Genomic DNA, 24569 nt, shown 5'->3' with positions numbered 1-24569 from the left:
CAGAGGGAGAGGGGGCTGCTCCTGCTCTGCAGAGGAGAGGGGGCTGCTCCTGCTCTGCAGGGCTCCTTGTGTTAGTTGGAGACCACGGCCAGGACAGAAGGGGTGCCAGAGGAGACTGTCCCAAGAGAAGGGATAATCTGGAGGGATTCCTTCCTGGAGGCTGGTCTGTGTTTGTGTCTGGGTTATGTGAGGAGTCTTTGTATAAAAATGACATTTATATCTGAAGCTGTACTTGACTTTGGTATGGTCAGAAATAAAGGAGATGTAAGATTTGGAAATGTGGCTCGTGTTGCTGCCCTGGTGCTGACCCACCTGGTACAAAGTGCTGACTCTCCCTGCAGGAGCCGAGTGTTTCCTTACCCCGGGCTGCAGATCCTGCACGTGGTGGGGTGAGAATTGCTGGGGTTGAGTTACCTGTGTGCTCTGAGACCTGTGAGGAGACCGGGTAACATTGCAGAACTGGAGCTCCTTATGCTCTCTGCTGGTAGCTGAGTTTGTGGTGTTACTGAGCCCAAAGCTGGGATTTAATCCAAAGTCAGAATTGCCTTTTGTGGTTGATTTTCAGCTCCCACTGACTCTGAATTCAAGGGCAGATTTTACCCTGAGCAAATTCTGCCCTCTGAAGTTACTGCTTATATGTGGTTTTACCTCCTGCCTCATCAGCATGACAAAGGGCGCTGCCTGGAGCTGCCTGGAGGGATTTGTACAAGGAGCTTTTAACAATGGACTCTCCAAATTGGACAGGAAACTACACGGTTTTCCCTCAGCATTTCCCGGTGTAATAATGGAGAGCCTGGCAGGCGTGAATAGGCAGAAGTAATAAATGTTGCTGTTGGAGGCAAAAAGGAAAGCAGGTAAAGTCTGCTGGAGCTGGGGCATGGCTTGGAGTCACTGCCTGGGAGAATTGATTTAGAGAGGATGGGACCAAAATGAGGGTATTGGAGCCAAAATGAGGGCGTTGGGCTTAGGCTGTGACAAAGGGGGTGACTCTGGGGTTTGTGGAGCCTTGCAGGGTTGTGGTGCTGGGTGGGTGATCCAGGGGCAGCAGCTGTGAGCGGGAGGAGTCCGTGGTGCTCCTGGTTTTGTTCTCATCCCGAGCAGCGTCTTGGGCACCTGCCAGATCCGAGTGCCCTGCGCACACCTGGGGTGCTGTCCTGCCTGCTCTCCCTCCTCATCCATCTCTCCTGTTCCTGCCCTCTCATCCTTCCCTATTAAACCCTGCCTGGCAGCTCCAGCTCCGTGTTCTGGGGCAGCTGGGGCTGGCCTGGCCCTTGCCCTGCTGAGAGCCAGGTGGGGACCCAGCTCCTGCAGGCTGTGGAATTCCAGATGGGGATCTCTCATCTGCAGCCTTGCTGAGCTGCATCCATGCATTCCATGGTTTTGGAGCTTGCTTGGCATGAGTTCTGCTTTTCCCTCTATTTCAGTGGTAGCTGGATTACTTTGCCAGCTCCTCCCTTCCCCCAGGTTCCTCCAGGCAGGAGGTGAAGAATGAGCACTCTTTAATGTGAAGGCACTTATTAATGCTTAATCTCTCAAATATGTCACTGCTTTTGTGTCTAATAATAGGGTTTATTGTCACACCCGTGCTCAGCTCCGGAGCAGGTTGCATTAGCTCCTGTTGCTCACGTTCACAGAGGAGTTTTGGGCTCCCTGGGCTCGTTTGCTCTGTCAGCATCCAGGATGCTCGAGTTCCTCCAGGGCAGGGTCCTGCTCAGGGGTTTGGTGTTTGTGTGCAGGTGGGCAGCACTGGAACGGGAGGGAGCTGTGCGGGGATAAAGTGAATTTCTGAGCCGAGCTGGGATTTCTGGGCACCGAGTGCCGCAGTCAGGAAGAGCCGTGGATGAGAGGGGGCAGCTCCAGGGGCAGGAGAAGCTTTGGGGCTCGGGGGGTTCCTGTGCTGCCCGGGGAGCGCTGGGGCTCTGCGTGCCCTGGTGAGGGTGGCAGAGCAGGGTTAGGTGTGGCTGAGCCTCTGCGAGCAGCCCGGCTCCATTCAGGATAAAAACCAGCAGAGCTGACACGCCTGTGTCCCCCAGCCTTTGTTTTAGTGACTGGGAGGGAGCCCTGGTAACCCAGAGCTGCACTGGGACTGTCTGGGGGCAGGAGAGGCTCCTTTGGTACCTACGTGTGACAGCAGAGCTGCATTTAGAGCTGAAAGAGGAGAAAATCCCGAGGAGACTGATTGCACCTCGTTTATTTTTAACAAATGTACTGAGCCGGAATTCTGAGACTTGGGGCAGGCTTAAATTCGGACAATTTCCCTCATCCCTGTGAGAAGGAAGATTGGCACCAGCTGGGCTAATTCCTGGGCAAGATGAAATGCATGTGGATTATGGATTTTTTTTTAACTTTCTCTTCCTTTAGCCTTTAGGTTAGGAGGGGAAATAATGGTTTTACTACTCTTGGGCTGAATTTATGGTCCGTGTTCCCGTGTGGGTTGTCACTTAGTCACACTGCCTGCATCTGCTTGTGCTGCAAATCTGCTCATTGGCCCCATAAAACTAAAATCAAGACAAGACAGATTGCTGCTTGATTGTCATCCCGAGTGGCCCAAAGTGGGCAAAGACCAGCTGGGGAGAGACATCCAAGAGCTCAGTAGGGATGTTTTGGTGTAAAGGTTTTTATTTGCTGTTCATCCTTCCTGTAGAATCCTCGTTTGTCTTGTGCCTCGGCACAGACTGAGCTCCCTTGTTAGGAGGAGTAAAGGTGCAAATGCAGCTGCTGTTGGGTTTTTGTGTTAGAGGGGAGAGCTGTGATGTGATGTGTGAGGTTCTGTGATGTGTGCAGGGAATGGGGAGACAGAACCATCTCCCCTCCCGAGTCCTTCGCTGCTCCCGCTGTGTGAAACAGGAGCAGGAACAGGCACTGGTGCCCTGCCAGCCCCTGGGCAGTGGCTCCAGCTCTGGGAGCAGGGCTGGAGCCCCCGGGGGCTCGGGGGGCTCTGAGCCTTTGGGGTGCCCTCCTCTTCCCCTGGGCTGGCGTGTCCCGGTCCTGCCCCTGCCTGCCAGGAAATGAAGGATCCTCTCATCCCTGCGCTCAGCTCTCCTGCTGATGTTTGTTTGTTTGTTTGTTTTCTCTCTTGAGCTCTTCCAGATTAGGCTTTTTTTCCCCCTGCATTTATCTTCTTACTGACCTGATACAGATTTAATAAAAAAATGGGGCTTTTAGTTTTAGTAAATACAGTTGTGAACATTTTAGGGAACAGTGTTTTTCTGCTGTTACACAACAACATAAAAGCAAAGCAGAAACACTTGATGAATGTCCTATTGTTTGTTGTCTTGTGGCATTAAAGAATGAAAGATGATGTTCAGGAAACACACTGTGACTTTTGACCTCATCTGAAGAGCCTCTGAGTCATGAAAAACAAAAATAATTCAGCAGAGCCAGACAGGAGCTAAAAGGGGCATCGCAGAGCCCGGTCTGGCTGCACGGAGGGTGAGGACAGGTCCTGCTGAAGGCTCTGCTGAGACCTGACGTGTTTGCTGCTTTCTAGGCTGAGGGAGCAGCGTGTGGAGGATTCCTGGCTCCTCCTCTGTGTTCTGGAGGCCCCTGCTGAGGCTGGTGCTGTGTTCAGTCACCTTCAGGGAGCCGGCGCGGGCACCGGGGGCTGTCTGGTGCCAGTCTGGGTGTCGGGTGGCTGCCAGGGCTGGTTGGTGACACGAGCACAGGGTATAAAGTGTGTGCTGAATCTGCTGCTGCTGCAGGGTGAGCTGGGCTGCTGCAGGCTGGCACTGCCTGTTCCTGTTCCATTGCTGCTGCACACTGCAACCGCTTCTGCATGTGCACCCCTGGGCACCCCTGGGCACCCCTGGGCACTCCTGGGCACACCTGGGCACACCTGGGCACCCCTGGGCACACCTGGGCCCTGCAGGAGCAGGGCAGGGGTCCCTGGAGAGCCCCCCCTGCCCTGGCCTTCCCCTGGACAGGATTTCTGTGACAGCCTCGGTGGCGTGACAGTAGCTGCAGCAGATGGTGCCGTTGTCATCATTTTATTTTCTACCCACGTGCTGAAACCGCTCAAAATAACTTTAGAAATGATGGCCCAGTCCGTGAAGAACGTTCTCCCTGCCCTGAGAAAATCTCCTGCAACGTTAGTGGCCACAAGGCTCTCCTGGTTCTGTCGCATCTGCTGTGTCTGGGATCGCTCCCTGGGCTGGAGCTGTGGCATGAAGAATCTTTCATATTTAATATCTTCATTACTGTGGCAGCATTGAATATTCACAGAACTTCTGTCAGGGTGCAGCAAATGTTGTCAGCGCTGTGAAATCAAAGCAAGAGGAGCAGCTGAGATCAAAGTAAGCCATAAACACACACCTCGTGTCTCGGCAGTGTCGTTTCCAAGCCCGAGGCAGAGCTCGGAGGGGCTCAGGTGGTGCCTGGTGCTGGCCCTGGCCTGCCAGGCTTTCCCCCTCTGCCTTGTTACTGCTCCTGAATCGGGGTGAGGGGACCCACAGTGCTGCTGTCACTGCGATTTCTGCTCAGCTTCTCTTGCTTTGGTGCCTGGGAGCAGCTCCTGGGGGGTGTCAGGGCACTGCTGGTGGTCCCAGCAAAGGAGGACCAAGCCCTGTGACCTGAGCCTGGCTTGGCCAATTGCAGCCTTGCCCTGCCCAGCGTTTGAGGGCCTCATTCTCTTGATCTTTCCAGAACTGTTCTGTTGAGTAAACAATGCCTGCTACAAGCCTGAGAGCTGCCTGCCTTAAAACCAGCAGCAGGGGAGATGCTCTGAGCAGGCTGGGCTGGGCCTGGGATGGGAAGAGTCAAAGAGAATTAGCTGGTAAATAAGATCTGCCTTCCCTTTGATCCGCTCTACGTGTTCAACTGCTTAAAGGCTTCCCAAGCAAGCAGGATTTTGGGGAGGAAGAGTTTATCCCCCCACCGAGCATCTCGGGGCTCAGGGAACGCAGGACTGCAGGATGCTGGGGCAGGGGCTTGGGAAGAAATCCGCAGGTAAATCCCTACCAAAGAGGCTTCTCCCCCCTCTCTCCCAAAGAGCCTGCTGAGCACACAGGGCAGCCTTTAAAACTGCTGCTGCTTCCTTGTCTGCTGCCATGTGAGCCCTTCTGAGCAGAGCTCTAATCTAGCTAAAGTTGGTGGACTTAGGGACAGCCTAATTTTTGCATCATATTCTGGAATGAGCTGGGTGATGTGGAGAGCCAGCACCTCTCTGCCCTCTGAGAGCTGGCAGGGCGAGCTGGGGTGGGAAGGGGGGTTTGGCTTGCTCAGGTAAACCTGAAGTGAGCAGGAAGGCAAGAAGGGGTGAAAGATGGAGGAGGGAAAATCCATTCAGTGACAGGAGGTGCTGCAGGTGGAAACGGAGGCGCTCAGGTTTGGGGTGAGGTGAGGGTGCAGCAGGTCTCAGTTGTTTTATTTGACAAACCCATTCCCCCTGTGCCACAGCTCAGGCCCTGGGCCGGGGTTTGTGTTGGATAATCTGGTCTCTAATTGCTCCCCTGCTCTGAGGCAGCTGCTGAGCCGGGCCTAAGCTGATTTGGGATGGCAAATTCTGTTAGTTTAATTCTCAGCAACCCTGAGGAACTTATCAGCCTGCGAGTGTTCCTTGGCTTTTCTCTGGAGACCCCCGTGGTGACCCCTGGCAGCAGCTTTGATTTGAAGGGGCTGTGCTGGTCTGAGAGGGGCTTTGGAAGGGGAATGGAGCGACAGGGACAGAAAATATATTTAGGATATTCCTGCTGCTGTGATGAGACTCCTGTGCCCCAGGAGCTGTTCTGCTGTGAATCCAAACCGGGCTCATGTCTCTTTGGAAAGTGTCCAGCCCCTGGGGAAAGGGGCAAAAGTTTCAGACCTCCAAGGAGTTACTTAAACTGTAATAAATATGGAAAAATCATAAAAAGAAAAAAGAAAGCATGAATTTTTGAGACAAGTTCTTTTACAACTCTGTCCTATTGCTCCAAAAGGCATTTATGTGTTTTTGGACCTAAAATAAGTTTTCTGTCCTCTTGACTAGATGTCCTGAAAGTCCGTGTAATTTCTCAGCTCGCTGCATATTAGTGCCTGCAATTAATGAGATCATCGTCCACATTCCTTCCTCTGTCAGCTTCTGGGAAAAACAGTACTTGGAGAAGTACACAAAGGAGATGAAAAGGAAGTTGCTTATGAATTATGAACAGCCTTTCAGGCTGATGTTGTTCACGGTGCTGTCACTCTGTTTTAATTAAGTAATTCAGACAGAGTGATGCTTTTTTAAAGCCCTGTTTGTGTTTGATCACCTTTCAGAGGTAACACTTAGCTGGTGTTTGTTGAGTTCTCATTTTTAACAACAAGAGCGAGTGCTTTGTGTCCTTTCTGATTAAATAACGGTGATGGAAGATGCTGGGCACAAGACAACAGCCAAGAGGCTCTGCTTGGGGAGCTAGGGGGTGACAGCTGGGGCATTTTGTGGGTGTTTTGTGGGTATTTTGTGGGTACTTTGTGGGTACTCTGGGTATTTTGTGGGTATTTTGTGGGTATTTTGTGGGTGCTTTGTGGCTGACATGAAGGGTGGGGCTGCTCCCTTGGGCCCAGGGCTGTGTGCCAGGGTGTCCCCATCCATCCCGAGGTGCTGCCCTGCCCTGCCCTGCTGCTGAAATGTTCCTTTTTCTCTTTCCTTACCCGCGGGCAGCGCTGCTGGGTTTATTTTGGGATTGGGGTGTGGAAATTGAGCCTTTGGTGCCAGCCTCGTGATCGAGCACTGCAGGACCTGGCTGGGACCAGCCCTGCTCTGCTTGGGGACACTCCTGGGCTGTGTCCCTTGGGCAGTGTCCCTTGGGCAGTGTCCCCTGGGCAGTGTCCCCTGTGCTTTGTCCCTTGGGCAGTGTCCCCTGGCTGTGTCCCTCGCTGTGTCCCCTCGCTGTGTCCCTTGCTGTGTCCCCTGGCTGTGTCCCCTGGGCAGTGTCCCTTGGGCAGTGTCCCCTGGGCAGTGTCCCCTGGCTGTGTCCCCTCAGCTGTGTCCCCTCAGCTGTGTCCCCTCAGCTGTGTCCCCTGGCTGTGTCCCTCGCTGTGTCCCCTGGCTGTGTCCCCTGGCTGTCCCTGGATCCCTGGCAGTGTCCCAGGCCAGGCTGGACAGGGCTGGGAGCTGTCCCCCTGGGACAGCGGGAGGTGTCCCTGCCAGGCAGGGGTGGCACTGCGGGGGCTTTGAGGTCCCTCCCAACCCAGCCCATTCCAGGATTCTGTGGTCCCTGGAAGCCTTCAGGGCCGGGGTGGACGGGGCTCTGAGCCCCTGTTCCAGTGGGAGGTGTCCCTGTCACAGCAGGGGCACCAAGGGGGTGATGGGGGGCAGGATCTGGCCGGGCTCTCACCAGTTAAACTCTGCTGCTGGGCAGACTGGTGCTGCTGGGGCTCCGGGGCTGGAGCACCAGTGCTGCTGCTGGGCTCCTCCTGCTCCAGAACCTTTCCCTTGCCGTGCCCAGCTCCGGGTGACTCCTCCACGGCCTCTCCTCCCGCCAGGGGGGCTCAGGTCGGGCAGATGAGAGGTTTGGAGGAGAATTTGTTAATTCTGGGCTAGGCTGGTGCTTTTCAGACAGGTCCGTGCCTAAGGAGAGCAGCTCTGCTGGGGCTGGATAACGCTCTGTGCAGGGTCTGTGTTTATCTGCCGTGCAGAGGGTGCTGTTCCCGTTTATCTCTGTGCAGCTTTCTTTGCTCTAATTATGCATCACTGAACCGCTGCTTCAAGGCGGGGCTGGGTTTACACTTTTAAGAATATTTTAGAGTATTTTTGTTTCCCTTGATGTTGTTTTTCCCTAAGAAGGATTTCCCCTTCCCCCACTCAAAAGGAAAAACAAAGAGGATTATCATTATGGACTTCTTTCAGAATTCTCAGTCCATCTTTGAGATGGGAATCTAGAATATGTCGTTTTAATAAGATTTAAGTTCTCTTTGGTCGTATGAATTCATCACCTGAGTGAAAACCCAAGCAAAGCTGAGACTTTCCCTCCCTGCCCGTGCCTTGGCCAGGGGAGGTGGCCCCAGGGATGCTGCTCAGGGCTGCTCAGGGCCCTGCAGGAGCAGCAGGACATTGTGGGAGATGCTGCTGCTCTCCAGAGCAGTGCAGGCATCGCCCCCAGCCCCCTGTGGCAGCATGGGCAGGCACTGGGGCGGTCCCTGAGGTCTGAGGTGCTCCCAGGGTCCCACTGGGTGTTTCACTGATGGACCTCTGTGCCCTTCAGCCCTGCTTCTCTCCCTGTCACTGGAAAGCAGCAGCTCTTCCTCTCTTGTCTCTGAAAAATTAATGTCTGCATCCTCCCGAGCCCCCGAGCTGCAGCGTGGGGGGAGTGGGGGCTGGCCCTGCCTGTCCCTGAGCAGCACAGGCAGGGAACAGCACCCCCAGCCCCCTGCACAGCCCTGGCCCTGCCTTTGTGCTGGGGAGCCCTGGCCAGGGCAAGCAGTGCCTGCAGCCTCTGCTGAATCACGGCACCGCTGCAGCGCCGGGGCTGCAGCCCTGCATGCCAGGAGAGAGCCAGGGCTGCAGCCCTGCATGCCAGGAGAGAGCCAGGGCTGCAGCCCTGCATGGCTGGGAGAAGTGCAAGGGCTGCAGCCCTGCAGGGCCAGGAGAGAGCCAGGGCTGCAGCCCTGCATGGCCAGGAGAGAGCCAGGGCTGCAGCCCTGCATGGCTGGGAGAAGTTTAAGGGCTGCAGCCCTGCATGGCTGGGAGAAGTTTAAGGGCTGCAGCCCTGCATGGCTGGGAGAGGGGCCAGGGCTGCAGCCCTGCATGGTCAGGAGAAGGGCCAGGGCTGCAGCCCTGCATGCCAGGAGAAGTGCAAGGGCTGCAGCCCTGCATGGCCGGGAGAGGGGCCAGGGCTGCAGCCCTGCATGGCCGGGAGAAGTGCAAGGGCTGCAGCCCTGCATGGCCAGGAGAGGGGCCGGGTCTTCCCTGTGGGGGACTCTCCTCGACAAGGAGCCCCCTCTGGATGTTCCCCTGTGTTGTCAGAGGCGAGGAAGGACTCAGTGCAGGGAGACACTTGACTGCTCTTGTCCAAAAATCACCTGGGAGGGAGGGAGGGAGGAGAGGAGGCAGGGGAGGGAGGCAGCACAGCAGAGCCACAGACAGGGCAGTGCCTTGGGAAAGCTGCTGTGCCCAGTCCCACGTGTGTGTCTGGGGCAGGGGTCACACATCTCTGTCATTTTACACCCATCTTTGTGCCTAGCTTGCTTTGGTGACCCCTGCACTAGGTTAATACTGTATTTTAGTATTTCAATGCAGTAAATAATATCAAACATGAGCCAGATGAGGCCTGGATATAATCAATATGATCCTTGGAGCACTGGGAGGAAGGCAGCCATATGTCCAAATAATTAGGGCCCACCAATCAGAGCAAAAATTAGATACTTAATTCTTTCCTATTTTCTACCTCCATTTTTATGGGTGATTTCATTCCAGTGCAATTTCTCCAGCTTCCTTGGTTCTCCAGTCCTGTCAGATGGCTTTGTAGCTGTCTAAGGCAGTAATTAAATTGCAGAGTCATCTTGCTAAGGCTTGAAAAAGCTGGGTGAGAGATCTGGTTACTGGCCCTGGAGTTTCTCTTGTGTGGTTCCATACATGCAGATAATTTACTGCCAGCACACAAACCCACAAGTTTCCTCCTTGCTGCTGGTAACCTGAGCTCCGCTGCAGGATTGGTCATGGCAAACGTGTGATCACACTAATAGCTGATTATTAATCACTGCCAGTGGCTGGAATTGTGTCAGCTCTTAGGAGGCAGCTGAGAGCTCTGTGGTGCACCCAGCACAGAGGGCAGGCCCTGCACACCGTGGCTCTTGGGGGCTTCATTTCCCTCTGCAGATCGATGCAGTTTGGAAAAACAAAGGTTTGGCACTTTCTGCTGTGCTGTGCTCTGCAGGGAGGGTCTGGGGTTAAAGCAAACTGTGCTGTCCCCTCACAGCCACGACTGAGTGAGACCCTCTTCTCCAGGGGTCTAAACCCCATCTCTGGATTGTCCTGGTTTCCCCCCATGTGTCACTTCTGGTGGCTTTTGTGATGAGTGTCTTGTGGTGTATCCACAGGGGTGGAAGGATCCCTTCCCACCTCACCAGCAAATGCATCTCTTGGGAGACTGGTTAAACTGGGAAATGCAGAGTTGGGAGCGTGCCCCAGGGGTCAGTCAGCACTTAGCCTGCTGCTCACAGGGATCTCCTGGGACAAAACTGCGTCAGAGCAGGGTCCTGGCTGCCCTAGGATGGTTCTTTTCCTTGGGACATCTTAAATACCCGTGGAATTTGAGGGCAGCTGGCAGGAGTTGCCTCTGTGTTTGTGGTGGGGATGCAGTGACTGGCACACGCTTTTGCTTGTGCAGGAATGACCAGGCCTTCCCCTCGCTCCTGTTGTGTCAGGTTTGGCCTGATGGGTGTTGGTTTTCCCTCTCCTTTTCAGGTACCTTTGCTGAGAGGTGGCAGAGCAGCCTCAGGACACCACCATGATGGAGGATCACGCTCCTGGCCAGGAAAAACACTTCTCCTCAGGTGAGCAGGTCCAGGAGGTGCTGAAGGACCTGCCTGGCCCCTGGCTGGGCTGAGCAGGGACAGGGACAGCGTGGTGGTGTGAGGGGTCCTGGGGACAGGGTCTGTGTGTGTGGAAGGACACTCTGGGACAGCTGGCTGCAGCCAGGGCACCACAGGGAGCCCCCAGGATGCTCCAGCACTCACAGCCACAGGAGAATGCTGCTGGTGGATCTCACTGTCCAGCACGGGCAGAACAACCCCTGGTGTCAGACTGGGGCCATCACTGCTGCAGCTTTGCCAGCGTGTGCTCGTGTTCACTCCTCAGTTTGCTATGAAAACACAGCACAGTTTTCATTTGGGGTCACAGCTCAAGGGTGCTGCTTGCTGCCTGCTTTCCTCACCTGCACAGGGACCTGGGGACAGCTCAGCAGAGAGCTCTGGGAGTGGGGGCCATGCCAGAGTCTTCCTCACCATATTTCAGACCTGCATTTCCCCAGAAGCTTTTCCTTTCTCATTCCACCGTGCTCCACGACTGAGCTTGGAAACCCACGCAGCGCCAGCAAACCTGCTGGGACTCACTCCCGGCTCTGCTCCATGTAAACATCATCCTAATTCCCTTTTCTTGAGGTGCTTTGGACACCTCTTAGGCCAGATAAATGGGTGGCCTCTGTCCTGGAGGGAGCCCACAGCCTCTGTTCATCCGGGCTCTGCGGCGTTGCGGTCCGGCAGCTCCTCTCAGCCCGTTCCACACCTCACAGCATCCCAGGGACTTCGCTTCTTCTCTTCCAAAACAGCTTCTCCAGCTCTCATTATTTGATTTGCCCACACCCTTGCTGAGGGGAGACTTGTGCCTCTTGCCCTGCTCTTCCAGAAGACTTTTGCCTCTTTCTTGGCACGGGATGTTGTCCTGCACCAGCCCCGTTACAAGCTCGGGCTGGTTTGCAGTCCTGGGAGGGAGAGGACAACAGTGGCTCTGAAGCTGCTCATCTTTCCTCCTTACGTTGCTGAGGTCTCCTTGCCTGCTTGTGCCATGCTTTGCTGTTTCTGCCTGCCCGGTTCACTGGGCTTTTCTTTTGCTGATGGGTTTCTGTTTGTTCCTTTTGGTGGTGACACTGGTGCTTTTGGTTGGCATTTTCACGCTTTGCTTGCTTTTAGCTCAGGTGGTTTTTACTCTGCAGCTGCAGCTGCGTGCTGCTGTGGCTCTGGGCAATCAGAGTTGGTAACCCCAGGCCCCAGTTCATAGCCAAGGACTTGTTGTAAGTATTTGAATGTTTTCCAGGCTATCCCCTTCAGATACCAGTCGATGATGGATCGGATGAGCCTGTTTCTGAAACATCTGACGCTAAGAGCACCCCAACTACGGAAGGTGGGAGCTCTTTGACTTTCTGCTGTGGGACCGTGGTGGATGGGGCGTGGTGAACCTCGCCACAGGCTCCCCGTGCCGTGTCCTGCTGGGGTTTCTCAGGAGGAGGAACCTCTTTGTCAGTCCCATCACTGGTGTGGGCTGTGCTGCAGCTCTGGAGGTGCAGATGGGCTGGAAAGCAGAAAGGTGAATTGTTCATTACACCTCAGGAAGCTGCCTGTGGTTTGTTTCCTGCAGACCTTACAGGGGCACTGCAAGGTCCTGGCAGTGCAGCCTGTGCTGTGTGACAGGTTTGTGTCGCTGTGCTCCCAGGTCCTGAATGCCTGGTGGGCAGAGAGGCTCTGGTTCCAGAGTGGTCTAGAGACTCGTTCACTGTGGTAATTATCTTCACTTTTTGCGTTCCTCTGGCTGCTTTGATCCCAAGAATCTGCCTTTGGAGACTCGAGGTAGAGGCTTTATCTTGCAGAGCTGTTCTGAAAGGCAGGAAGGGTGGGCAGAGATGCTGAGCAGCCCCAGCCCTGTCCCGCTGGAGGCGTGGGCTGAGTGGCTGTCGGGAAAGCGCCTCAAGAAATCAGGACATAAAACCCATGTGGTGCAGGAGGGGACATTATCCTGCTTTCCAGCTGGACTGGGACTGCCAGCTTGAGCAGACACCCCTCTGGTAGGGGCAGACACCCCTCAGGTGTCTCCCTGTCCCAGAGCACGGGGCAGCCCCACTGGGGTGTTCTGTGCTGCTCCAGACCAGCCGTGTCTCCAGGCAGGGTTGCTGTGCTGTGCCTTTAGTGGTGGATTTTTGGACAAAAAGCCTTCAGAAGCGTAGGGAGCACGCTGTGGCACATGGCGTGGCAGGGGGACAGCTCTCGGTGTCCCTGTGGTCCTGGCTTTGTTGTGTCCTGCTCAGTCGTTGCCTCCACCAGCTGCCCTGGCTCTAGGGAGGGAGCTGAGTGCTCCTGTGAGCTCTTCAGGCACGTCCTGGCCTCCAGAGGGCTTTGCCTCTCAGCAGCTGTGTGAAAGCCCTGTTGTTTTTCAGATGCCACAGCACCTTTAGTGGAGGAAGGAGACCACGAGGATCAGGGTGGTGTGGAACAGCACGGGGAGATCCCAGAAGGAACCACAGGTGAGGGGCAGCTTCATCTCTTGCTGCAGACAGAGCAGAGAGCTGGACTGGTCGGTGCTGTGAGGCAGCACCACGGAGCCTCCCACAGGGACCTTGCTCCTGGTTCCTTCTTCTCCAAATAATTCCTCGCTTAGAGCTTCCTCTTGCCTTCCCCATCCTGGGGGAAACTCGCAGCCTTTTCTTCTCTCTTCCTGTCTCCACATCTGACAATCCTTCTTCCTGGTGCCTCTGGGGTGGCTTTGGCTCCCACCCCCAGGCTCCCACCTGCAGCTCCGGGCTGTTCCTGCCCTGGCAGCCCCTCGGGGCCTGTCCTGCAGGCTCGGGCTCTGCCCAGCCCTCGCGGGTGTCTTTGGAGTGGCAGGTGAAAACCAGGCCACTGCAGCAGAGCTTTTAGGGATAATGCAGGGGAAGTGAAGTGGCTAATTCAGCCTGAATGCCCTGTGGGCAGTGACTGCACCTGGGCCTGTTTTCCAGGGAAGGATGGGGCCTTTCAGAGGCAGACAGGGATCGACTGTGGCAGTGCTGTGTGTGAGAGAGCACGATCTGGGGGGGCAGGTCTGTGCGCGAAAAATGAGGACGTGTCCCCTGTGCCATTGCCAGTGGCTTTCCCTGGAAGCATCAGGCAGGACCTGAGAAAAGCAGCGGGTAGAAAAGGGCTTCTGCCAGTGCCAAACACTGAAACGAGCTCACAGCAGTGAAATTTCTGTGCTGCATCCAGTCCCTGGGCTGCTGGTGGAGCCCTGGGCTGAAACACGGGGCTCTGGTGCAAGATCTGACTGTGCCAGGGAGCCAGCGTGTCCTGAACTGCTTGGAAGAAAGTGGGGGAAACAGAAGAAGTCCTAGTTTGACTGGAGAACTGTGGCATACAAATATAGTTGTTTAAGCTAGTTTGAAAGTAGTCCTAGAATAAAGTGGAAAAATGCTGATGGAGACAAACCATCATCACTGTGAGGAAAACCTTGCTTCTCTGAGGTACCAGTAGTCCTGGAGTTCAGGGTTTCTCTAGATTTGTGTCAGGCTTGGAATTACTGGTCTCACACAGCCTTGGCAGGGTTCACAGGTTGGTCACAGACACCAAGAAGGTGAGAATGTCAGGTAAGAGACATTCATGGTGCTGCTGGCCGTGTAAAGGCCAGGTGGGGGTAGAAGAAGGATACAAATCCACAAGTTTCCTTGCTCCTTCACAGCCTGTTTTCTGCCTGGAAGAGCTTGCACTAACCTGCCATTTGGGGTGCTGAAGTTGGTGGAACTCTCCCCTGGTCTGCTCAGCCTGTGCTGAACGTACCCAGGTCCATCATCAGTGTGGGGAGATGTCCTCTCTGCTGCTGCCCTGCTCGTGGTGCAGCAGAGATCCTGCCCATTCTGCTGGGCAGCCCCAGCAGGGAGGTGAATTCATTCTCCAGGCAGTGCTGACACTTAACTCCTCTTTTGATCATGTTTTTCCCTGTTTCTTTCCCCGGCCTGGGAGCAGCTGAAGAGGCGGGCGTAGGAGCCACTCCCAACCTGGAGGACCACGCTGCAGGAGATGCCACCCAAGGTGGGTGAATTGTCCCTCTCTGGGGCCAGCTGTTGTGCCCTCGTGTGCCAATGGTTGCTGGTGGCTTGGGAACTTTGTGCTGAGGGGAAATGCCCTGCCCTGCCCAGCAGCTGTGCAGTTCCCCCTGTTCCTGGCAGAGGAGGGCCGTACACACCTGGTGTGTTCCAAAATACTCATCCCAGGGAGCTGCAGCTCCTCATGCACCAGGTTTCCCTCTCATATGGCCGAAGTCACGGTGCCTGTTTGTCCAGCTGCAAACCCAGGCTGTTCTCCAGGCTGATGGACAGAGCTGGGACGTGCTGAGGCCAGAGGAACTGCCCAGACTGCACAGAGGCACTGCAGGCCCTGCCTGTCACACATGAAACCCACAAACTGTTTAATTAGTTTAATTAGTGTGTCTTTCTAATGTAAACCAGGACTCAAACCCACTCACTCATACCCTGACTTCAACATTAAGGGACTTTTCTTCTCATCCAGTCTTGGGGATGTGAGTGACAAAGCCAGACACAGTGGGCAGCAAATGATCTCACAGCATAAATTATGTGTCTGCTTAGGGGCTGAAAATTATCCAGGGACCATGGAGAGCTTCTCTTGACTCTCGTCAGTTCAGCCTTGATGGAAAATTGGTTTTCCCAAAGCCCCCAGTGCTGGGTTAATTCCGTGGGCAGACTTAGGGGCTGAGACCCCCCGTGATGTTTCTGTCCTGCCTGCACCGTACACCACAGCACTGACTGAGTGTCCTGTTTCAAATCTGAGTGAAAAGCCATTTGGTGAAGCAGTTTCCTGTGCAGTAAACATCACAAATCCCTCCAGTTGAGCAGTGTCTTTCCTCCTCATGGCTCCATTAGTGCATTTAGGCATCCATGTCTTTTACAGAAGTAAATAGGTTTTGCCTTCTCGGCTCAGGGCAGAATTCAGGTTGTTGTTGCTTTCCACACACAGATGAGCACAATTCTGTGCACTCTGCTCCCTGCAATTAGAATAAAACCTCTACTTGCCTGGCCAGTGGTTTTTGGACTGTCAGCTCTTCTATATATGAAATAGTGGCACCACTGTAAAAAAGACATCAGGATTTTTAGTGGAGGGGATTGAAGTTCTCTCTTCTCTCTGCCCTGGTTTTAGTGCTGTTTCTCACCAGATTTTGCCCTTTCTGCCTTGTCCTGGGATATTTCAGCTGTCACATACGAGGTCTTTCTATGGTTCTTTCACTGAACTGGGATATTCTCTGAAAATGGGGAGGACACTGGGGAAAGACCAAGCCGGTCTTGACTTCATCTTTGCTTGTTTTAGTCTTGTTTGTTCATCTGCCAAAGCCACAGTCATGATCTCAGGGCTGATTCAGGCTCTTTACCTGATCAGTGCTCAGAGAGACCCAAGAGTCCTTGAAGCTGAACCAGTCCATAATATCCATAATACCAGAGGCACATTCTTACTGGGCTGGTTGACTCTAAAGCAAGGTACCCGTGTCCAGGTGAATTCTCCATTGCTCAGGGCATCCTTCCTTCAGCTGAAGGGATTTCCAAAGAAAAGCTCCAGCTCAGTTAGAAGATCTGGCTTCATGCAGCAGTTGTTGCCTGGAATTGTGAAGGTCTGTCATGCACAGAACAGTGACAGAACAGAATCCCCTCTTTTACACACACACACCAAAAAAGAAAAGAGAAACGGACATATCTTTGTCTCTGTGGCCTCGGGTTCTGGGGCTCCAATGTCCCTCAGCCCAAATGATGGCAGAGCAGCAGCACTGGGGCTCCCAGGAGCCTCAGTGGGTCCCAAATTGCTGTGGCCCTGTGGCTGCAGCCACGTTCTTCCCCACGGTCCTTCCCCTGCTCTGGCATGTCACAGGAGGGCCCTTCCCCAGCTCCTGGGCACGGGGAATGCTCAGAGGGCACAGCAGAGGTGGTTTGAGCTCTCAGGCAGTGCTGGGTGTGCCTGAACACCCGAGGGGAGGCGAGGCCAGCAGGGTCAGGGAGGTCAGGAAGGAGGACAGGGCTTGCTCAGGCAGGGGCAGGGAGAGGTGGGCACTGACCAGCAGTCTGATATTGCAGTGGTGGTGTTTGGGAAAATGGGAATGTTCTTGGCTTCTGGAAACCTCTACAGCTAAACCAGCTCATGGAGTGCAGGGTGAACCCGGCCATCCCCGAGCCAGCTCCAGGCAGGAATCTGGTCTCCCACATCCGTGGCTGTTCCTGATTCCGTGGGGATCAGAGTTTCTTTAAAGGCAGAAGCCACTGCAGGAGCGAGTTGTCTGCTCAGTGGGGCGGGGTGGGGCTTGCTCTTATCTCTCCCTTTCCAGTCAAGCCCTGAATCTCTCACCTTTCCTGATGTTTGACATGCCTGTGCTAATTTCTTGCCCCTGCTTCACACCCCACGTCTTCAACTCCAGGCGAGCCGAGCTCCCCACAGCTCCAGCCCGGCCCTGGGGAGCGCCTGGGAGAGGCAGCACAAAGCTCCAGCCAGGGCCCGGAGCGGGGCCCGGGGCTCCAGCGGCCGCCGCTGCCCCGGGAGGACGCCAAGGCTCCCACCAGGATCGAGGTCACCATCCCCATCCCCCTGGACATGTACCAGGGCTGCGGGGCGGGCGAGCTGCGGGGCCAGGCTGTCACCGAGGGCCTGCCAGGAGCAGGGGGTGGCCACAAGGAGGGACCCCCGTGTGCCCCGGTAAAAGAAGATTCCGGGCGGGACAGAGACGAGGACCGGGACGTTGATGAGGCCTCCGCACAGGGCCTGCCCTCCCCTGGGCAGCAGCGCCTTTCTCCAGGGCATGAAAAGGGCTCGGGTCCAGCCCAGAAGATTCGTGAAGAACGTGATGGGGAGGAGAAGTCCAGAGGTGTCCCCAGAGACAGCCCAGGAGAGGCACCTCTGGGTGAGGCTGAGCCACACGGAGCCGGACAGGACCAGGAGGAGACGCGGCGGCTGCCGGGGGGAGAAGGAGCTCCAGGCCTGTCAGAACCTTCTGGAAGCACATCCCAAAAAGAGGCTGAGGCCAAGGAGGGAGGAGAGTCTGGCCCCGTGCTGGGAACAGCCAGACTGCCTGCTGAGGAGGAAGGTGACGTGAAGGACAAAGAGGCTCCTTTGGAGGAGGCGCAGGATGCGGGGGGCCGGCAGACGCCGCGGAGGAAGGCTGCGGACAAGGGCAGCCGCGTCCCTCTGCTCAAAGGTGTGTGCTGCCCTGGCTCCCAGCAAGGCTGCAGCTTGCAGCCACCTCGACTCCTGCTGCTTGGACATGGCCTGGACCTGTGCTGTGACAGACCCGCAGCGCTGCTGCTCCCCCTGCCCTCCCTCTTCATTTAATCCTGGACGGGATTGCCAGACCCTTGCGCTGCGGTTCTGCGTCCCTTGCATGGTGCTGGCGTGCCCCTAATGCTTCTTTTCACCTGTTTTTGCTTTGATTTCCTCGGATCTGTTGGGTGGGTGCCTCAAATCCCACCTGGCACCTTCCCAGAGAGGACGAGGACGGGCTGGACGCGGCGGTGGCGGCGCTCGCCCGGCGTGTGCGGCTCGTTCCGGCAGGACTCGTGCCATCTGGTTTGCATGTCTGATCCAATAACTCTTGGAATTGGCTTTCCTGAAGAGGAGGGAGCAGGAAAAAGGCAGGGGTGGCAGGTCTAACCATGGAAAAGCCCCCACATTGATCCTGTTTCTTGTACTTTCCCCTTCCCTATCCGCCGTGGCTGCTGCTGGAGGCACGGTCTGCAGCCAGCAGGACCTTTTCCCCTTTTCCCACTGCCAGGCATGTCCCTTGCTCTTCCAAAGCATCTGCTGCCACCCCAGCTCGGGATGGGGTGTCCCTGGGTGTCCCAGCTGGCTTTGGGGGTTCAGCAGGAGCTGCCTGCCTGTCTGGAGGCACCTGAACAGCGTGTGGGGCTGGGCTGGGCTGGGAGGGCAGCCTCAGGGAAAGGTGTGGGCTCACCACGAGATGCACGAGCATCCCTCAGACCTCTCCTTCCTCTTTTCCACCTCTCCTGGGTTCAGGAACGTCGCAGGGGCCCAGCTCAGTGGCTGGAGGCAGGCGGTGCTGTGAGCTGTGATGAGCAGCCAGGGCAGCAGGACACTGCTGCTGTCTCACCGTGTTGTACCTCAGCTCTGGCTCTCCAGGGCACGTCCTGGGGGAAGCTCTGCCTTTTCCCCCAGGTGCTCATTCCAGAGGCTGGCTTGGCTGCTCCCGTTAGCCAGGGAATGCTGCTCGGGGCTCACAAAGAAATTGTTGATGGAGCTTTTTCCACTGGAGCTAAAGCTCATAACATATTTCTGTGCTTCCCTCTGGGGTCGGCAGTGGGAAGCTTCGCTCGTGTGCTGCAGGGCTCTGGCATGGCTTGCACTGGAGCCTGGAACCACAGCGGGGTGGGGATGCACTGCCCAGAGCCAGCCAGCTTCTGAACCAGTAGGAGAAGTTTAATTATTTAATGGTTTTTCCCTTCAAAGACAGAGGTGCTTGGTGGCTGTTTGGCTCCAGCCTTGCTCCAGTGTGCAGTTGAACTGAATTTGGGAGGGGTGGTGCATCCAGCAGCTCTGGGATGGGTCAGAGCTGGATTAACAGCATTGTCCATGTCACAGGAAAGGGCTGATCCCCCAGGACAAGTTTCCCAACACTGGGGGGAATATCAGCAGCTTCTCCTCCCAATTAGCTGAAGATGGGGGAAAGGGGCTTTGTTATGAGTGCCTTGTAGTACAAACTTTATCTCCTCCCCATTTCTAATCTCCTAATTAGACTGACCCAGGTGGAAGGGGCACCGTGCTGGGAGGCAGAGAGCAGCCTGTCAAGAGAGATGGGAATTAACAACAGCCAGGGATAAAAGTGCTTTGCAAGGGCAGCTGAACAACCCCTGAATGAGATCACAGTGCTGCTGGACTGGGGCTCCCTCCAGCTCGAGTCTCTGTTTGTACAATCCTTAGAACAAGCGGGTGTTTCACAGACTCGTGTGGAGGGTGGAAGGAACTTTCTGTCCTGAGCTGGAGGATCCTGCAGGGGCTGGGTGGAAATCTGGGTGAAATGCTCTCACAAACCTGCCTGGTGTGTCTGGTCCCCAGTGCTGACTAACCCAGGAGCAGCTGCTAACACAGAAGGAATGTGTTTGTGCAGTGGGGGCAGGATTTCTGCAGGAATGGTGACTCTGTCGCATTTCTAAGAACAGTGTTGAGTTTAAGGGAGAGCAGGGACAGGAGCATCCCCCAGCTGTGAGTTGTCATCTCTGCAGTTTGTGGCAGTCCCAAGAGGTGTAATTGTGTGTTTCCATCCGTCAGGTCGTGTTGACAAGGAAGGGACCGAAGCTGATGAAAAGAAACCCAAGGTAAGCTAAAAACCAGACCCAGGGGTGACACCTGTCCCTGTTCCTGGCTCCTCTCCTGCCCTGCTGTTGTGCCTCTTAGGAAACCTTCCCATTATGTTCCATTTTTCCATTTGTTTTCAAGAGTGTTTTTATTTTTTCTTCCTTCCCCTGGGCTTGGATGGTGCAATCCAGGGGTTCTTTGAGGGTGAGGAACTGGTCCAAATCCACATCAAGCACGTGGCTCAGGGGGTTGGGTGGGAGGATGGAGAAATCATTTTCTCAGCGCAGGACTGAAAAGCAGCAGCTGACCTTGGGGCAGACTCAAAACTGCACTGAGGACATGCATAACTGTGATAAAACATTAAATAATTTAGGCCTTGTAGATCATAGAATATCCTGAGTTGGAAGGGATGCACAAGAATTATCACACCCAGCTCCTGGCTTGCACAGAACAACTCCCCAAAAAGAAGTGTTGTGTTCTGGGTGAGGAACAGAGTTTAATAATGGGTAAATTCCAGAAGTTAAACAATGTCTGCCACACTGGTAATTGGGAGGAGGTTTAGCTCAGCTGGCCATTATCCTGGTTAGTGCCTGAGTGGGATAGTGGACAAGCTGAGGGGAAATTCAGTGGGTGAAGAGCTAAAGACGAGGAATAGAATTATTTTCTAACACTGAAATTGGTTATTTCTCTGTATACAGCCCTGGCAGCCCCATCCCACACCCATCTCTGTATTGCACCTTCTAGCCCTATTTAATGTCGCTGATCCCATTTTATTTCCCTTCCACGCTGATTTTCTTTTGGTTTTGTTCCCATTTCATTTCATTTCATTTCCACGTCCCAGAGATGCTCACCTTGCCCTGCCAGCCCGCCTGGCTCTGTGCCCCCGCTCCAGCACGCAGCCCCTCCGAAAGCAGCCCCCAGCCCTGCCTCCAGAGCAGCCCCCAGCCCTGCCTCCAGAGCAGCCCCCAGCCCTGCCTCCAGAGCAGCCCCCAGCCCTGCCTCCAGAGCAGCCTCCAGAGCATCCTCCCCTGCCTCCAGAGCAGTGCAGGGCACCGGGGCCAAGGTAAGGGCACGGCTGAGAGAGGCCAGGGCAGCCCTGAGGCTTTCCTGCCATTCCTGGCTGGCTCCTGCCCTGGCCCTGCACAGGGGGGTGGGATGGGCTCCCCCTGCACCTCCCGGGGGAAGCCGGGCTCGGCTCCGGGTTTGGGTTGGAGGAGCCGAGGGCTCCTTGCTGCAGGGTGTGCCCCGAGCGCCCGGGGTGTGCCCTGAGCCCCCAGGGTGTGCCCTGAGCCCCCGGGGTGTGCCCCGAGTCCCTGGGTCGTGCCCAGGCCCTGTGTGCCCGCCCTGGCTTTGCAGCTCTGTCTGTGTCTCACACAGGTGAGTTTGGATACAGGCAGAGCTGCAGGTGCTGCAGGGAGTGCAGCACACCCCTGGGTAACCCTGCAGGGAGTGCAGGGAGTGCAGCACAGCCCAGGCTGAGCCTGCAGGGAGTGCAGGGAATGCAGCACAGCCCTGGGTAACCCTGCAGGGAGTGCAGGGAGTGCAGCACAGCCCTGGCTGAGCCTGCAGGGAGTGCAGGGAGTGCAGCACAGCCCTGGCTGAGCCTGCAGGTGCTGCAGGGAATGCAGCACACCCCTGGGTAACCCTGCAGGGAGTGCAGGGAATGCAGCACAGCCCTGGCTGAGCCTGCAGGGAATGCAGGGAGTGCAGCACAGCCCTGGGTAACCCTGCAGGGAGTGCAGGGAGTGCAGCACAGCCCTGGGTAACCCTGCAGGGAATGCAGGGAGTGCAGCACAGCCCTGGCTGAGCCTGCAGGGAGTGCAGGGAGTGCAGCACAGCCCTGGCTGAGCCTGCAGGGTGAGCAGGACCCCGCAGCTTCTCCCCTTTGTGACGTTCAGGCAATGAACACACCCATGGTGAGGGAAAGCACAGGGAGTGCAGGTCCCACAGAACCACAGAATCCTGGAATGGGTTGGGTAGGAAATGACTTAAATCTCATCCAGTGCCACCCCTGCCATGGCAGGGACACCTCCCACTGTCCCAGGCTGCTCCAACCCCATCCAGCCTGGCCTGGGACACTGCCAGGGATCCAGGGGCAGCCACAGCTGCTCTGGGCACCTGTGCCAGTCACAGATGCTGGCATTAATTTGTCTCCTGTACAAAATTTTAGCAGAACAGGGGCAACCAAAGGATGAATGTAGAGAACAGGGGCGTGGCTGAAGGAGGTGTGAGGGTGCAGGGGATGGTGCAGCTGAAGCCAAGGGCTCGCCTGGGACAGGGCACAGCCGCTGCAGCAGCGCAGGAGGGGCTGTGGGGGTGGCACAGGAGTGAACGGGCACCCGGGGACAAGCAGGAGGGTCTCTGCTCTGATCCCGAGGGTGGCAGCCTGTCCCTGAGGTCCCTGCTGTGTCCCCAGGGCCCGGAGGCGAGGGGTGGCTCCAAGACGGGCGCGGCGCGCGCGGGGCAGGCGCAGAGGAACTCCAGCAACGCCACCCGCATCCCGGCCAAGACCCCCACGGCCCCCAAGACCCCTCCCAGCTCCGGTAGGTGACGGGGGAGCCGTGTGCTGCTGGCTGGGTGGTGCTGCCGGGCACTTCCAGGGGTTGATGGCAGAGCTCAGCCCTCTCCTGGGGCTCGTGGTGCAGAGCCAGGGGTGTTCCCTCTGGATCCGGCCGTTCCCGGTGCTGCCCTGTGGTCAGACAGTCTCCAGGGTGTAGGAGAGGCCAGTTGCTTTATCCCGTGGGATTTCCTCGAATTCGGAAGATTTAGGCAGCTCCATTTTTTTAATCCATCTACTCGTTTTCTCTCTGATGATTGTTCACAAAGAGCAGGGGCAAGAGGATCAATTCTTCGATTACAGGAATGGAGATTAGCCCATTATGCTCAGAGAAGAAAACCCCAGAAAGCATCAGGCATTGTGAATTTCCATTAAAATGGTGCATTTCACTGGATATATACATATATTTCATACTTAACCAGAGCCGCATAAAACCTTAAATCAATTAATTTTCCAGCTTTATTATGTTTAAGCATCTTTCTCATTCACTAAACAGGCAGAAAGGAGCAGAAAAAACCACCTCCTGCAGCAGCAAAGACTGAGAAAGGTGATGTTTAAGGGTCTTCTTTTCTTCTTTCGTTTCCTTTTCAAACTGGGGACAGTGCTAAGCTGCTCAGCCATCAGCCTTAGTTAATTACAGAGAATAATTTTGTGAAAGTGCTTCCAAATTTCTAATAGAAAAGTGGTTCTGAGTGTCTTTTGTCTGTAATTCATCACACCACGCTCGGGTGGGGAGTGTTACTGACGATCCAGGCAGTGGAGACCATCTTCCTTCTGGGATATTAGGAGATTGCCTTTGAATCACTGTTTTTTCCTTCAAAACGGAGTAGAAGAAAGTGCAGCCACCACGGTCCCCCTGCGCTGGGGTGCTGGGTGGGCTCTGGGGCGAGGCAGAGCAGCCCCACGGGCAGCAGGAGCGGGGCGGGTGCTGACCCTGCTGTGCTCTGTGCAAACCGCAGGTGAGCAGCCCAAGTCCGGAGACAGAAGCGGCTACAGCAGCCCCGGCTCCCCCGGGACCCCGGGCAGCCGCTCCCGCACCCCCTCTCTGCCCACCCCACCAGCCAGGGAGCCCAAGAAGGTGGCAGTGGTTCGCACCCCGCCGAAATCGCCCGCCTCGGCCAAGACCCGCGCGCCGCCCGCCGCCGCGCCCATGCCCGACCTCAAAAACGTCAAGTCCAAAATCGGCTCCACCGATAACCTGAAGCACCAGCCCGGAGGCGGCAAGGTAAACACAGCTCTGCCCGCAGGGCCGGGGCTGGCACACGGCTGGGGCGGGAGCACCTCCCTGCAGCACCTCCCTGGCCCCGGGCACGGCCCCAGCCTGGCCCTGGTGTGTTGGAAGGTTTTGGGTTGGGGGCTTGGCCTGGAGTTCCCTGCCTGGCTCAGTGCAGCTCTGCTGTCCCCTGGAGGGCTCCTGCTGTGGGTCTCAGGAGCGGCTGTGGGGGCAGTGACATTCCCTGGAGGTGCCCAGGTGGGGACAGCGGGTTCTGAGCTGCAGCCCTGAGGAGTGGCAGGGTCAGGGCTGGCTCTGAATCCCACACCGTGCCTGCAGCAGTCCTCAGGAGCTGCTGAAGGTCTCCCTCCCCCTGAGGTCCAGCTCTGCTGGCAAGGTTTTGGGTTGTGTTGTGCCATCAGCTGCTTCTGGCTACACAGTGCAGGGTGGCACAGCCAGAACTGGTGGCACGGCCAGAACTGGTGGCACTTCTGTCCTTTCAAACACTTTGCACTCCCAGAAAAGTTGTTTCATGAGCAGCAAAGTGGGCTCCAAGTGCTTGGGAATGAGGGTCTGGGTTAAATTCTGCAAGCCTGGCAGGGGACACTGCCTGTCCTGGGTGTGGCACTGCCTGTCCTGGGGTGGCACTGCCTGTCCTGGGGGTGGCACTGCCTGTCCTGGGGGTGGCACTGGCCTGTCCTGGGGTGGCACTGGCCTGTCCTGGGGTGGCACTGCCTGTCCTGGGGTGGCACTGCCTGTCCTGGGGTGGCACTGCCTGGCTCCAGACCTTGCAGAGCCATAGCAAACACTCCCTGAGTGCTGTGCATGACATTTTGTGTGAGCAGGTACCTTGGTGGCTCTGAATGCTCCCCTTTGGCACGGGGGGAGGCTTTGAGCTGGCTCCTCTGCATCCTGTGTAATGGCAGCCTGCTTTTCCGTGGCCTTTCCAGGCATTTTCCACCGTGGCTGGCAATTTACTGGCTTTGTGCCACGATCCAGGGGGGCTCTGGAGCCTGGGCAGGGCTCTTGGTCATGAGACAGCAGCACATGAGCACAGTGTCCTTTTGGGGGGGCTCAGCCTCCTGC

General features: G+C 56.1%; 1 protein-coding gene across 31 annotated transcripts in view; it reads left to right on the top strand.

Moving 5' to 3' along the window:
* Positions 1-24569, top strand: part of MAPT (microtubule associated protein tau) — a 40995-nt gene that overhangs the window by 6266 nt on the left and 10160 nt on the right. For 9 of the 31 annotated variants that reach the window (XR_010081143.1, XR_010081141.1, XR_010081140.1 and 6 more), the window contains exons 2-11: positions 10361-10449; positions 11708-11794; positions 12822-12908; positions 14380-14445; positions 16829-17602; positions 19687-19733; positions 20555-20776; positions 22130-22256; positions 22767-22817; positions 23230-23495. Coding sequence is in view for 22 of the 31 variants with exons in the window: in XM_063403689.1 (XP_063259759.1) it covers positions 10404-10449; positions 11708-11794; positions 12822-12908; positions 14380-14445; positions 16829-17602; positions 19687-19733; positions 20555-20776; positions 22130-22256; positions 22767-22817; positions 23230-23495 (1773 nt within the window). In the remaining 9 variants the exon portion in view is untranslated. Of the gene's footprint in view, positions 1-9669; positions 9798-10360; positions 10450-11707; positions 11795-12821; positions 12909-14379; positions 14446-16828; positions 17603-19686; positions 19734-20554; positions 20777-22129; positions 22257-22766; positions 22818-23229; positions 23496-24569 lie in introns of those variants that run through there. The other 22 variants (XR_010081146.1, XR_010081147.1, XR_010081145.1 and 19 more) reach the window with 13 other exon arrangements.

Source organism: Prinia subflava, chromosome 8, assembly GCF_021018805.1.
Source record: "Prinia subflava isolate CZ2003 ecotype Zambia chromosome 8, Cam_Psub_1.2, whole genome shotgun sequence".
NCBI lineage: Eukaryota > Metazoa > Chordata > Aves > Passeriformes > Cisticolidae > Prinia > Prinia subflava.
Note: the sequence above shows the minus strand (reverse complement) of the source record. Positions and strands in the feature narration are given on the sequence as shown.